The 15358-nt window shown below is 37.1% G+C and overlaps 1 protein-coding gene across 2 annotated transcripts in view; it reads left to right on the forward strand.

Moving 5' to 3' along the window:
• LOC127872791 (nuclear exosome regulator NRDE2-like) overlaps positions 1 to 15358 on the forward strand; it is a 28118-nt gene that overhangs the window by 734 nt on the left and 12026 nt on the right. For both annotated transcript variants that reach the window (XM_052416183.1, XM_052416184.1), the window contains exons 2-4: positions 2721 to 2817; positions 3184 to 3582; positions 4824 to 5812. In XM_052416183.1, coding sequence (XP_052272143.1) covers positions 2721 to 2817; positions 3184 to 3582; positions 4824 to 5812 — 1485 coding nt within the window. The remainder of the gene's footprint in view (positions 1 to 2720; positions 2818 to 3183; positions 3583 to 4823; positions 5813 to 15358) is intronic.

Raw genomic sequence — 15358 nt, forward strand, 5'->3', positions numbered from 1 at the left:
GTTTTAAGTAAACAATTATATCAAAGGAAAGTAAAAAGTTACTCAGCACTATTTTTTTTCAACAGAGTATCTGATGGTCTTGTCTTCTGCTGTCAGTTAAAAGTTTCGAGTTTATTTGAATTAGGACACATTCTTAAGAACGTGGTAATGTTGCTATAGGTTAATTGGTACATTTTGTAAACACATGATAACAAATACATTGTTGCAGGTTTTCTTTGGTATAAATAAATTGCATATTTTAAAATTTGAAAAATCTTGGTGTGTTCCATTGCAAAAATGTAGACATTGTCTAGCTCACAAAGACATAGTCATATGTTAAGTGCGTACTAAAATCTTTTCAATATATATACCAATATCAATACAGTCTCATGCATTTTTAACCAGGTTTTTCGAAAAAAAGAAATGGTTATTCGATTGGCGAATGTCGGCGGGCGGGCGGAACAAGCTTGTCCTGGCCATAACTCTGTCGTTCATTGTCAGATTTTAAAATCATTTGGCACATTTGTTCACCATCATTAGACGGTGTGTTGCGCGAAAGAATTACGTCGATATCTCCAAGGTCAAGGTCACAATTTGAGTTTGATGGTCAAAAAATGGCCATAAATGAGCTTGTCCGGGCCATAACTTTGTCGTTCGTTGCCAGATTTTAAAATCATTGGGCACATTTGTGTACCATCATTAGACGGTGTGTCGCGGGAAAGAATTACGTCGATATCTCCAAGGTCAAGGTCACGATTTGAGTTTGAAGGTAAAAAATGGCCATAAATGAGCTTGTCCGGGCCATTACTTTGTGATTCATTGTGAGATTTTAAAATTATTTGGCACATTTGTTCACCATCATTAAATGGTATGTTGCACGAAAGAATCAAGACGATATCTCCAAGGTCAAGGTAACAATTTGAGTTTGAAGGTCAAAAATGACCATAAATGAGCTTGTCTGGGCCATAACTATGTCATTCATTGTGACATTTTAAAATGATTTGGCACATTTGTTCACCATTATTGGACAGTGTGTCGCACAAAAGAATTAGGTTAATATCACCAAGGTCAAGGTCGCCACAACTGAAAATAGATTGATTTTGAAACAACTATGTAACTATTGATTTTCAGGTCACTAGGTCAAAGGTCAAGGTCACAGTGACTTGAAATAGTAAAATGGTTTCCGGATGATAACTCAAGAACGCTTAGGCCTAGGTTCATGAAATTTCATAGGTACATTGATCATGACTGGCAGATGACCCCTATTGATTTTCAGGTCACTAGGTCAAAGTCACGGTGACTTAAAATAGTAAAATGGTTTCCGGATGATAACTCAAGAATGCTTACGCCTAGGATCATGAAACTTCATAGGTACATTGATCATGACTGGCAGATGACCCCTATTGATTTTCAAGTCACTAGGTCAAAGGTCAAGGTCACAGTGACTCGAAACAGTAAAATGGATCCCAGATGATAACTCAAGAATGCTTACACCTAGGATCATGAAAGTTCAAAGGAACATTGATCATGACTGGCAGATGACCCCTATTGATTTTCAGGTCACTAGGTCAAAGGTCAAGGTCAAACTGACTCAAAACAGTAAAATGGTTTGCGGATGATAACTCAAGAATGCTTACGTCTAGGATCATGAAACTTTATAGGAACTTTGATCATGACTGGCAGATGACCCCTATAGATTTTCAGGTCACTAGGTCAAAGGTCAAGGTCACAGTGACTCGAAACAGTAAAATGGTTTCCGGATGATAACTCAAGAATGCTCACGCCTGGGATCATGAAACTTCATAGGTACATTGATCATGACTGGCAGATGACATGTATCAATTTTCAGGTCACTAGGTCAAAGGTTAAGGTCACAGTGACTCGAAACAGTAAAATGGTTTCAGGATGATAACTAAAGAATAATAAGGCCTAGGATCATGAAACTTCATAGGTACATTGATCATGACTGGCAGATGACCCCTATAGATTTTCAGGTCACTAGGTCAAATGTCAAGGTCACAGTGACAAAAAACGTATTCACACAATGAATTCCACTACAACTGACAGCCCATATGGGGGGCATGCATGTTTTACAAACAGCCCTTGTTTTCTAATTGAAATCAAGGTCAATCTTACACAAGGGGGTTAACAATACATTTTGAATTGTCTCCCTTTATCAGACTTTTTTTTCAACTGAAAACCTGGTTTTGTGACAATTTTGTCCCTTGTATGACTATTGAAATAGAACAGATTAACATTGAAATCCTTGATTAATATAATAATTCAAGCCAAGGGTTTTTTACCTCCATGGTTTTTTAAGATTGCAGTACAATAAATATTGTTGATAACATATACAACTGGATACACTAAAGTACATATAAACTAATATTAATTTTTTAGAACACATTTCTGCACTGTTCTCATTTTATTCTGGCTGTGCTGTTTTTATCACCACAGGGTACTCCATACAGGTATATTGTAATTTGATAATTAACAATTTAACCTTGTTCTGGGAAAACCCAGCTTAATGAAGTCCGCACAGGCTAATCAGGGAAAACACTTACTGCTTCTATGGTTTGTTTTGATGAAAGGAAGCGGCCCTAGCGAAAATCCAATTCAAGCAGAAATTATCATTGAAGATTTGCTTGTGCACACTGCACAGGCAAATCTGGACTACACTTTATGTGTGTTTCATTTAGCCCAGATTTCCAGAACACAGCTCAAATTGTTGTTGCTTTCAGTGCCTGACTGGCTGGTGAACAAAAGTTTTACCAAGACGACTGAAGAAAAACTTGTTGAGTTTCAAAATGAATTGAAAAAGCTGCAAGGCCATGATAGGTAAAACTAAAGTGTATTATTGAGAAAGAATTACGAAATTCAAACACTTAGCAAAGTAGTCATAACATGTATTTTACACTTAACAATGTAGTTATTACATGTAATTTTTCAAAAAGAACAGAACATATGTTCAGCTTTGTGGTAAAATGGGCTAAATAAAATCTTGAATTAAAAGTTTAATTTTTTTAGCATAATTTGATACAGTTCCTTTTCTGTAAATCGATTAGTGACTGAATTTAGCTTTCACTTTCAATGTGATCGGTCATTGTTAATGGCAACAATTGACTCATATTGCTATGACTGTTGCACATATCTGCTTGTTTGATTTCTATTTATTTACTGAAAGTAGGGTTGCATGCATTTCAGAGAAGAAGCTGAACCAGTGTCACTCTTCAACAGCTCCAAAGTATCAGAACAGGTGAAACTTTCTAGAACACACTACTTATCCTACCCTGGACAGCATTTAAAACAGACTGAAGACCTTTCGAAGCATTTGCATGGAAATAGGCAACATGATAGAGCTAATGACAGTCAAACATCACCAGGAAGAAAACGTACATTTTCTGACAAGTCTAGTACTTCAAGTGACTCTGAGGAACGGTATAGCAGAACAGAGCGTAAAAAGAAGAAAAAGAAATCCTATCACTCCAGGGACAGTGACTATGAGAGAGGAAGTAAGGCTGATAAACACAAGCGAAAGAAGAAGCACAAGAAACACAAGGCTGTAAGGAAAGTCTCAAAATCACCATCTACTGAAAGAACAGTGTAAGATTGATGATAACTTTGTTGTACATTAAGGTGTATTCTTAATAATTTCAAGCTGGACTAATCACTGTATTGTCCGAGCTAATCTACTCACCCAAACATCTCCTTCTGTGTAATGCTCTGGTTAAGGTAAACTTGCAACAACTACATACAACTTTTTCTACTACAGGTATTAAATTGAAACTTAACACACACAAATCTGGTTATTTTGTGAGGTCACTTACCAAGTCCCATAACTCTTACATATTCTTTAGAATAATTATGCCCCTTGTACTTAATTTCAGTAATTAAACAATATCAGGCTAACATTTGGGTGCAAATACGCCCTATATATGTAAGTACCACTGCTTTTGAAAACTGTACATATTTGTTCATGGTCTTTATGAACATTCACTTACCAAGACCTATAAAAGTGACAAGCCTTCAGAAAGGATTAAGCCCCCTTTTGCACACCTACTTAAAAAAGTCTGATAAAGGTTTGCATGCAAGATGACATTTTTGGGGTTCAGGTTTGGATGCAACAATGACAACTCTCTCTCACCACTTCATATATTAAAATGAAACTTCACACATGACTTGATCAATAGGAAAGTACTAACTAAGGCCCATAACTCTGACCTGCAATTTGACACAGTTTTGCCTCTTGCTTTTAGAATTAAGGTTAACATTTGCTTTCAGTAACTCCATATCCCTATGTGTGCAACAGATATTGAATTAAAACTAAACATATTTGTTGAGGTTTTATATAAACTGTAAAACAGTCACTGACCAAGAGCTATAAATTAAACCATCCTTTTACCAGGATTATGCCCCCTTTTAAACTTACAAAAGTCAGTTAAGGGTTAAATATTCCGGTTGTTTGGGTTAGTAAGAAAACAATACGGTAAATGAACACCAAAACGCAGTTTTACCATAAGGTACTATACTACTGTACATAAATACACTTGTTTCTTTCACATCTGCACAGTTAACCCTTTACCACTTAGAAAGGTATTTTTAGGCATTCGTAGTCTCTTAGAAAGTTAAATTTTATTAAAGGCCTTTCTTACTAGATCCAAGTTTTAAAGGTTTCAGTTCCAAGTTACCCACTAGTTACTTGCAGGCTGTTCTGGTTTTATGCTGTTTGCACGTAGCCATTTTGTGTCTGAGTGGGAAAGGGCTAAACAAGAAGTCATTGGTGATGCATCAATAAGTAGCAGCCTTACTATAAGTTATTACAAGTATATTCACTATTTTTATAGGCCGGGACTACTTCCCAGCAAGCACATATTTCTGGATGATGTTGAAGACATTGCACCTGAGCACCCTTTCAAGCTGGAACGGGTACCGGACATGAATAGCCTGGCTTATGGTTCCCTCTACAGTGGCCATTTGGCCAGCTACAGGGCAAAGTGCCAGCAGTGCCTAGGGTCATCCGGGAGCAGCGTGGTTTGGATTAAAAGTGTGGATCTAAAGAAACGTAAAGGCCAGTCCAGCAGATACTATGACAAGGAAAACAGGAAACTTTTAAGAGGAAAGGCTCAACAAAGTATTGTTAATTTCGATAAAAATGTAAATAGTGAAATTCCTGGTGCTTACATTTCAGTAGATTTCAGTCCTTGTGTAGGAACAGATGTGAAAACTGCAATGGAGGGTTGTGGTAATATAAGGGAGACTATCCTTGATAAGTCGACAAGTTTATATGTTCAGGGCTTGGGGAAGAAGGTTGAAGAGACAATGGAAGAGACTGAAATAGAACTGGATGAAATGAGAATGAAGGTTGGAGAGTTCAACAGAAAGCTAAGAGCTGAGCCAAAAAATGTGAAGCTTTGGTTGGAATTTGTTCAGTTTCAAAATGAGATTGCCTATGAGACTGTTAGATCGCAAGATGCTGGTTGTGATAAAAAGGTAACTGAGAGAGGCATGTTGGAGAAAAAGTTAAGCATTATTGAGAAAGCCCTGGAACATAATCCTGGCCATATTGATTTGCTGTTGGCTAGAATAGAGCTGAATGCAGAGATCCAAGATTCAGTGAAAATTAACAAGGAAATAGAACAGTTATTGTTTGTCCACCCAGCAAACAAGGGGTTGTGGAAGTATTACCTTGAGTTCAACCAGTCGAGGTTGACCCTGTTCTCAGTGAGCAAGCAGTGTAGACTGTATCACAAGTGCCTTAAGGCAATGCTGGGGATACACTCGGGCGTGGTTCAGACACACAGTGTGCCTGCTAATCTTGGAGAAGACATAACTGGTAATGACAAATTCAGGGCTGGTATTAACAAAGCTCCCAAGGAAAATCTTCATAAATTAAGGATGTAACGGTACTCAAGTTATAAAAAAGACTTGATTCGTCAAAAGCAAATGTTTTTCTTACAAACAGATAAAATACTTTTCATTTAAGTCATATTTATACCCCCACAAACGAAGTTTAGGGGGTTATATAGGAGTGAACTTTTCTGTTGGTTGGTCTGACGGTCCATATTAAGTGTCTGCTCTCTAATTCAAGTTGTTTTTAGCCGATCTTCACCAAACTTGGTCAGAAGTTGTATCTAGATGATGTCTAGGTCAAGTTTAAATATGGGTAATGCCGGGTCAAAAACTAGGTCACGGGGTTACTTAGTGCATTTTAAACATTAAGCATGTTGTCCGCTCTCTAATTCAAGTAGTTTTCATCCAATCTTCACCAAACTTGGTCAGAAGTTGTATCTAGATGATTTCTAGGTCAAGTTTGAATATGGGTCATTACGGGTCAAAAACTAGTTCATCGGGTCACTTAGTGCGTTTTAAACATTCAGCATGGTGTCCGCTCTATATTTCAAGTAGTTTTTATCCAATATCTCGACCAAACTTGGTTTGAAGTTGTATCTAGATGATCTCTACGCCAAGTTTAAACATAGGCCATGCTGGGCCAAAAAATAGGTTACGGGGTCACTTAGTGCCTTTTTTATGCCCCCCTTCGAAGAAGAGGGGGTATATTGCTTTGCTCATGTCGGTCGGTCGGTCTGTCGGTCGGTCTGTCCGTCCACCAGGTGGTTGTCAGACGATTACTCAAGAACGCTTGTGTCTAGGATCATGAAACTTCATAGGTACATTGATCATGACTAGCAGATGACCCCTATTGATTTTGAGGTCACTAGGTCAAAGGTCAAGGTCACGGTGACTCGAAATAGTAAAATGGTTTTTATCCCCACGCTTTTTGAAAAAAAGGTGGGGATATTGTGGTTATCTCCGCCGTCCGTCCGTCTGTCTGTCTGTCTGTCTGTCCGTCCGTCCTGGCCACTATCTCCTCCTACACTAAAAGCACTAGAACCTTGAAACTTACACACATGGTAGCTATGAGCATATGTGCGACCCTGCACTATTTGGAATTTTGATCTGACCCCTGGGTCAAAAGTTATAGCGGTTGGGGTGGGGCCGCGTCAGAAATTATCACTCATTTTTTTAGGTTATTTTACATTTACTTCTTTATTTCTACACTGATTCACTTCAAATTGATACTGGACCTCTCTTATGACAATACGGTCAATCTCAACCATGCATGGCCCCATTCCCAACCCTTGGGCGCCCCGCCCACATAGGCCACACCCACCAAAAATTTCCATTTACTATAATTTTTTCATTTCTACACGGATTCACTTCAAATTGATACTGAACTTTTGTTATGACATTAGGGTCAATCTCAACTATGCATGACCCCAATCCCAACCCTTGGGCGCCTGCCCACATAGGCCACACCCACCAAAAAATTCCATTTACTATAATTTTTTCATTTCTACACGGATTCACTTCAAATTGATACTGAACTTCTCTTAAGACATTAGGGTCAATCTCAACCATGCATGGCCCCATAACCAACCCTGGGGCCCCGCCCACATAGACCACACCCACCCAAAATTGCCTTTACTATAATTTCTTCATTTCTACACATATTCACTTCAAATTGATATTGAACTTCTCTTATGACAATACAGTCAATCTCAACTATGCATGGCCCCATTACCAACCCTGGGGCGCCCCGCCCACATAGACCACACCCACCCAAAATTGCCTTTTACTATAATTTCTTCATTTCTACACCGATTCACTTCAAATTGATACTGAACCTCTCTTATGACAATACGGTCAATCTCAACTATGCATGGCACAATTACCAACCCTGGGGCGCCCTGCCCACATATGTCACACCCACCCAAAATTGCCTTTTACTATAACTTCTTCATTTCTACACCAATTCACTTCTAATTGATGATGAACTTCTCTTATGACAATACGGTCAATCTCAGCTATGCATGACCCTATTACCAACCCTGGGGCACACCTAGGTCAAACATTCGGCGTGGGGATACGCGTCGGCGACTGTCGCGCCATTTCTAGTTTGAATGATAATTTTAGAATGCATACACGGCCAACAGGGCACACTCTGAACAATATTACTGAAGCAACTGGTCTCTAATCCTAAATCTATAATTATCAGTCTAATGAAACATCATCCTTTTAGTAAAATACAGTGGATCAGTAAAAATATTATCAGAATATGAGATTTTTTGTATATTTTGTATATTAAATATTGTGTTAATGTTTAATTTTGTTGATTAATATAAATATAAGCAGGACAGGGGAGGTAATACACTACAGGGGAAACAAATGCAATAAGTTTAAATTAATTGTTACAGATTTGCCTCCCTTGTAATATATTTAAATTTAACCAAATGTAAGGCTAACTGCATTTTTGTAATGCATACTACTACTACTACTACAACTACTACTACTGCTACTACTGCTGCTGCTGCTGCTGCTGCTGCTACTACTACTACTACTACTACTACTACTACTTCTACTACTACTACTACTACTACTTCTACTACTACTACTACTACTACTACTACTACTTCTACTGCTACTACTACTACTACTACTACTACTACTGTCGCAAAATTTGAACTTCGATGGTAGCAATCAAAGTTAAACCTTGCGCAAATTATCTCAACTAAATTTTAATTTAGTCAAGAACCTGTGGTCTTATTTACGGATGCTGCCACCAGTCCATTTGGACAAATTTCCATGTTACTTGTTCACTAGCCGAGCTAGTAGAAATTAAATAAGTCATTTGTTTCTACCACTACAGTTTATTTACATTATATACACGTATTATTTTAGCATTTTCCAACAAAAGTCAAACATTAGACATATAACTCACATACGAAATATTTTAAGTTTAGATACATTCCAACAACTCCCGAAAAACATCCAAAAGCCTCCAAAAGCCTTCTCCCCCCTTTTTAATATAACTTCAGGTTTATATACTTAAACCCCTACCCGAACTTTCAGGTTAACCTGAATCCTCGGTTAACCTGAATCCTCGGTTAACCTGATAAACAGGTCTGTCACAATTCTTAAACTTTAAGGGTACCTGAAATTGTACTTAATCATGGACCTGACCATTCAATACCGAAGTGTCAGATACCCATTGATAAACAATTATCCCCCATCGATAAGCAATTATCCAGAACTAATCTGATAATGAGAGTTGTAGGTTAACCTGAGTTTACATACATGTTTTATGTAGTAAAATATTGATACGAGTATTAATGAATAATACCTCAAAAAGTGTAGAAAATCATTATTGCTATAAAACATTTTAGATGCAAAATAGTAAAAGAATCACTAATAAAAATCAAATGTATGATTTTTAAAAACTGCAACACTACTCCCGCCTCAGCTTGACACCCCCTGGTGTCAAATCAGCGGAAAAAAAATATTATTAAAAATCCAAATAAATCAATGACATTCCCCTCTAATTTAAAGAGGGAAAAAAACAATAAGATAATGAATACAGCCTCAATATATATATATGAAATACTGATTTTTTTTTTCAAAAATTGAAAAATGAATACATGAGATTTATATACAAAGTACATATTTATACTATCATCATTTTTGAAAACGGTTCTAAAACATAAGAAATCATATATTTACAAATTAATGCAAATAACAGTTGTGTGCTTAATGTCTCTTTTCACATACAACATATTAAAAGATTATTGTAGTTAGAATCACAATTTTATCATATTTGGTGAATGAATCAGAAAAGCATTTATTGTTTATTTTAATGAAATTAAATCCAGTCACAAAAGTAAATCCAATTCGCAGTGAATATTAAGTCCAGTCACACATTGAATGAAAAAAAAATGATGTACATTATTTACAAAAAAACACACACACACACAAATGAATCCATATTAAACAAATTAAATTGTTTATCATTGGCACGTCGCGTCGCTCTACCCGGACATCACGGTGGGAATTCGTCCATCATGCCTACCCACTCATGGTCAACAATGTGGCCTGACCATGATGGACCCTCCAGGGGCGACTTACCCGCGACTGCCTCGTCTGGGCGGCAGATGCGGACCTGATACACAGGCGAAATTGAATCATTTTTTAAAAGTTTTCATGGTGGTTTCTGCCATGTTTATTAGAAAGTTCTTTAAGGTTTCGTCTTCTTTTTTTGAGTTTAGATATGTGTTAAAAAGTTCTTGTTGATATTGGAGTGTTTTTGTCATTGCGTCCAGAATTTCATCATTTCTGTCCTTAATCAATGTTTCTAATTTATTGGTAGTGTCCGTAATGGTCTTTTCTAATTTTTGTATTTTTGCGCAACAGCAACCCTCCACTTTTTCATCTTGCAGAGGTGTATTGGCACGCCTACGTAAGTTTGGCGGGGCTGGAACACTAGTACACGTAGACAGACTAGTGGATTGGCTGGATAAAAGGTATGGCGATGCCGTGAGTTGACCTCCAGTGTTCCACGTCATGTATGGTAATGCGGATGTATACAATCCAGCGTTATACGGCGAAGTACTTGTAGTAATGGATGTGTCATTTTCTGAGCATATGCTTTCCAGCAAGTTATTTTCATGATGAGAATCGACGTTCTCTGGCGATGGCGATGGCGATATCGGCGTTAGTTCAACTTGAACCTTTACCTTCCGTTTATCTTCTGTGATAGTAGAAGTTAGATTTCCTTGATGGTGTTCCATGTTAAGCTTATCCTCTATGCTCGAAACTATGTCTATACACTCAAAGTTTGTTTCACTGGGAGAATTAATTAAATATTTTATTTCTTTTTCAGTAAATTGTGCACTGTTTATTCCAAAATGTTTATTGTGTTGTTCATTAAAGTAATTCTGTCTTTTAATTTTTATGTCAATACTGGCAGCTACTGCTTGTCTTTTATGTCTTTCAGAAAATGAATGTTGAAGAAGTTTCAGTTTTGTTTCAAATTTTATTTCACAAGTAACACAGCAATAAAATCCAAAGAAATACGGTAAATAAATCAAATAGTGTCTCCTCAACTTTTGTACTGTTCTGAATAATTTTTAACAATTTTTACATTGTTTCATTTCAATAAATCCGACATTATTTTTGTTTTAATTCACAATTTTGTTAAGAAGTTTCTGATAAAGTATACGTATGAGTGCTGTTAGTTAACTGAAGAATGAAAGTCTAATCTTATTCCTTGAATATATACACAAGAGTAAACCTGAAGGTCCATAAAAATATTAGTCATGGTTAATCTTTTATGCATTCCGTTTCTTGACATCAGAAGGAGTCATGGTACCTTAGCAGTAACCTTTATTCTAGGTTAACCTGATTCCTCGGGTACCTTATGTAATAGCTTAATCCAAGCATTTTTTAATGCACTGTTACAGTCGATAGTAGTTGAATCTTTCTGGAGAACAAATGAACCACCTTTGCCATTAGTGTCATTTCTTCAAGCCCTATAAAATTATGTCTGTTTTCGATTTCTCACGCCTCTTCTAACAGAACTTTTAGTATCATCTTCTACCCGTGACTGATTAGTCTTTGGTGTATTGCACGTGTTATTGCTCTGTTGTTTACAGCTACCTAATTGTTGTTTGATAGGTGATACTGTTCCTTGACCTAATTTCATTTTCATTACATATGTCCAGTCCGGTATTATATTACTGTTATATGGCTTCAGTCTATCATGATGCACAATTTTTGGTTTCTGCACATTTGACTTGATCTCGAATAATAAGTCCCCAAATTTTCTAGTTATCACTAAGGGCCCTTGCCATATTATTGGTTCTAGTTTCTTTGATCGCCCCACTGTTTTAGATTTATCTAAACAGTACACTAAGTCTCCAACTTTATAAGAATTTGTATTTAATCGTGAGTCATAATCCCGTTTTTGTCTTTTAATTGTTGATTTAGTGAATTGTCTTGCTAAAGAATAGCTATTTTCTAGTTTAGCTTTCAAACTTTCCACATATTCAGATTCTTTTTCACCATTGTGTGATTTCGGGAAACATCCGTATTGAAGTTGAATTGGCAAAGTTACCTTCCTTCCAAACATCAGATAATTTGGACTATATCCTGTTGAACTATGAACACTAGAACGATATGCCGATGTCACAAGAGCTAAGTCTTCGTCCCAGTTGGTTTGATTGTCATCAATATATGTCGTAATCATGTCATATAGGCACTGATTAAACCTTTCAGACATCCCATTTCCAGAAGGATGGTATGAACTAGTTCTTGTTTGATTTATTTCAAGGAGCCTACACATTTCCCTAAATAATTTCGATTGATAATTAGATCCTTGGTCACTGTGAATATCCAAACTAACTCCATATCTACTGAAATATTCATACACAATTTTTCGTGCAACAGTCTCTGCTGTCTGATTTGGAATAGCATAACACTCCACAAATCGTGTAAATTGATCCATCACTACGAGAATAAATCTATTGTTCTGCTGTGTAACAGGAAGTGGACCAATTATATCCGTGCACACTCTGTCTAAAGGAAACGAGACTGAATATTCCTGCAGTCCGTGTCGACCTGGTTTCGTTGGTCTCTTTCTCGCTGCACAAACTGTACAATTGCGAATAAAATCCCTGATATTATCTTTCATTCTGTACCAATAAAAGGATGACTTCACTTTAAAAACTGTCTTATCTATTCCAAGATGAGCTGATAACTTCAAACTGTGACATGATTTCAAAACATCCTTCTTTAGTAATGAAGGTATCACTAACTGTTCTCTTACTGTCTTATCCTTATATGGGTGTTTTCGAAATAATACACCATTCCTTAAGTGTAATATGTCCCAATTTAGCCACAAATTACGCACTACTGGTGATTCACCAGCAATAACATCCCTGGTTGGTTTAACACTTTTTTCCAACCAGATGATAATGTAACCCACGTCTGGGTCATTCCTTTGTAATTTCGCGATACTTTCCGGAGAATGGTCAACTAAGAGCGAGGATTTGAACTGGTCACTGACATTGAGGGTAGTATCAATGTCGTTAGATTTCAAATCAAATGGTTCCTCTTCCACCCCTTTCGGAGATACTCCATGTTTACTTCCCTGTTCCCGGTTTCGAATCCTGAGACGCAAAACACTACCAGTAACTTTGTGTAGTGCACTTTTTGCATTACTGATTATTATGGCTAAAAACACAACCAATATATTCCAATAGTAGAGAAATGATCGCACAGCTTGAAAACTTGTACATCCATTATTTATCCTGGAAGCGGAAATGTTCCCGGTAAATAAAGGTATCACATCATCCACCTTTGTGATTCTGACCACTCATATGACGTTTCAAGCAGATCTTGCAGCCTTTACACGGTAAATTCTCCAGTATGGAATTTGCGTTATAACAGTCACACTCATTTGGATCACACGGTATCCTGGATAAGCTATCACAATTCACGTGTTTGGTACCCTTCCGGTGTTCAATTTTAAAATTGAATTGTGCCATAATCTCCATCCATCTCGCCATTTGATCTGTGGGAGATTTGAATGACATAATCCATCGTAACGAAGAATGATCTGTCCTCACTAAGAACTCGCGTCCCAGTAAGTAATGTCTATATTTGTGCATGAAGGTAACCATTCCTAGCAATTCCCGACGAGTAACACAGTATGATCTCTGCGCTTTTGTAAGAGATTTGCTGGCGAAGAATACAGGTTTCTCTATTTCACATCCTGCTTTGTCACAATACTGCATCTGGGACAAGCAACCACCAACCCCAGTATCACTCGCATCAACATCCAAAATAAACATTCCTTCATCCTTTGGATAGACTAAGACGTCTCCACTTACAAATGCAGACTTTAAATCTTCGAATGACGCCTGTTGCTCCGAATCCCAATGAAATTTCTGACCGGCCCTCATCAGTCCATTCAATGGTGCAGCTCTAGTAGAAAATGACCTGATAAATCTTCTATAATACGAACAAAATTGAACAAAACTTCTAACTTCAGTTAAGTTCTTTGGCACCGGCCAACTTTTAATACATTCAATTTTATCATCATTTGGTTTAACTCCTTCCTTGCAAACTGTAAATCCAAGAAATTTAACAGAGGTTTGAAACAGTTCACATTTCTCAGGTTTCAGTTTTAATCCAGCGTTCATTAAACGTTGAAACATTTCACGCAAACGTTGTAACTGTTCTGTGAAATCTTTTCCAAAAGTAATAAGGTCATCTAAATATATTAATAAAGACTTCCATTGAATGCCACGGAATATTAATTCCATACAACGCTGAAATGTCGCAGGCGAATTTGACAGTCCCATAGGTAATGTCACATATTCGTAAAGTCCATTTCTACTAGTACAGAACGCTGTCTTGGCTCTGTCTTTTTCCTCTACCTCTATTTGCCAAAATCCTGAAGCAAGATCACACGTACTAAAATAGACAGCTCCATCAAAACTGTCCAAACACTGGTCAATTTTGGGTAGCGGGTATGAATCTTTGACTGTAATGTTATTTAAAAGTCTATAGTCAATACAAGCACGAGTACCGCCTCCCCGCTTTTTGACAAAACACATTGGGAAAGACCAAGGGCTATTACTCTCCCGTATAACTCCTGCTTCAAGTTGTTGCTGAATAATCTTTTCTTCCTCGCCTTCAAATGCCTTGGGTACCCGCCGTGGGGGTACTTGAATTGGTCTATGATTTCCAACATTTATGGTATGTTTTACAACACTGGTACGCCCTAAATCACTAGGACCAATTGAAAATATAGGTTTAAATTCATCCAATAGATTCATAAGTAAAATCCTTTGATTATCAGAAAGTTCTGCGCTTGAACGTTTGTACAAATCTTGTAAAGGTTTGCACAACTTGGAAAGAACTTTCGCGATGTCAGAACTGTCACTGCACGCTTGGTTTAATCCATGTGAAACATTTTCACTTTGAAGTCGAGAGCTTTCCAAATCACTTTCTTGTAAATCCTCTGCATAACCAAGAGTAGAACCTTCCTTAATGGTGACACTTTCTGGTGATGTATTAATTATCCTAATCGGTATTGAATCGCCATTGTTAACATTTTCGGCATTGAAGACAGTATTTCCAATTAAAAGTCCCTCACCAATACCTCTATTTGGTAGTGAATTTTTCACAAATTGACCAAATTTGTATTAAATACACCACCATTTGATTTAATTCCTGGGATTAAACACTCTGATTCTGCTGGTAAAACAATATCTTTGTTGCAGGTGATCCTGACTGCTCTAAGAGGTACATTTTCAATAACAGTGTCATATTTCTTGCCATTTAATTTCAGGCCATTCTTGTTTAAGTTATAATTGAAATTATGCAAGAAATCAAGTCCCAGTAGTCCATCTTCTCTAATATTTGCCACAAAAACGTCCCACTGAAACACGTCTTTACCTATATGAATTTCAACACTAGCAACACCATCTATACTTAAAAGTCCATTATCCGCAACTTCAAGCCTTATGGATGAATCCAC

This window comes from Dreissena polymorpha, chromosome 3 (genome assembly GCF_020536995.1).
Source record: "Dreissena polymorpha isolate Duluth1 chromosome 3, UMN_Dpol_1.0, whole genome shotgun sequence".
NCBI lineage: Eukaryota > Metazoa > Mollusca > Bivalvia > Myida > Dreissenidae > Dreissena > Dreissena polymorpha.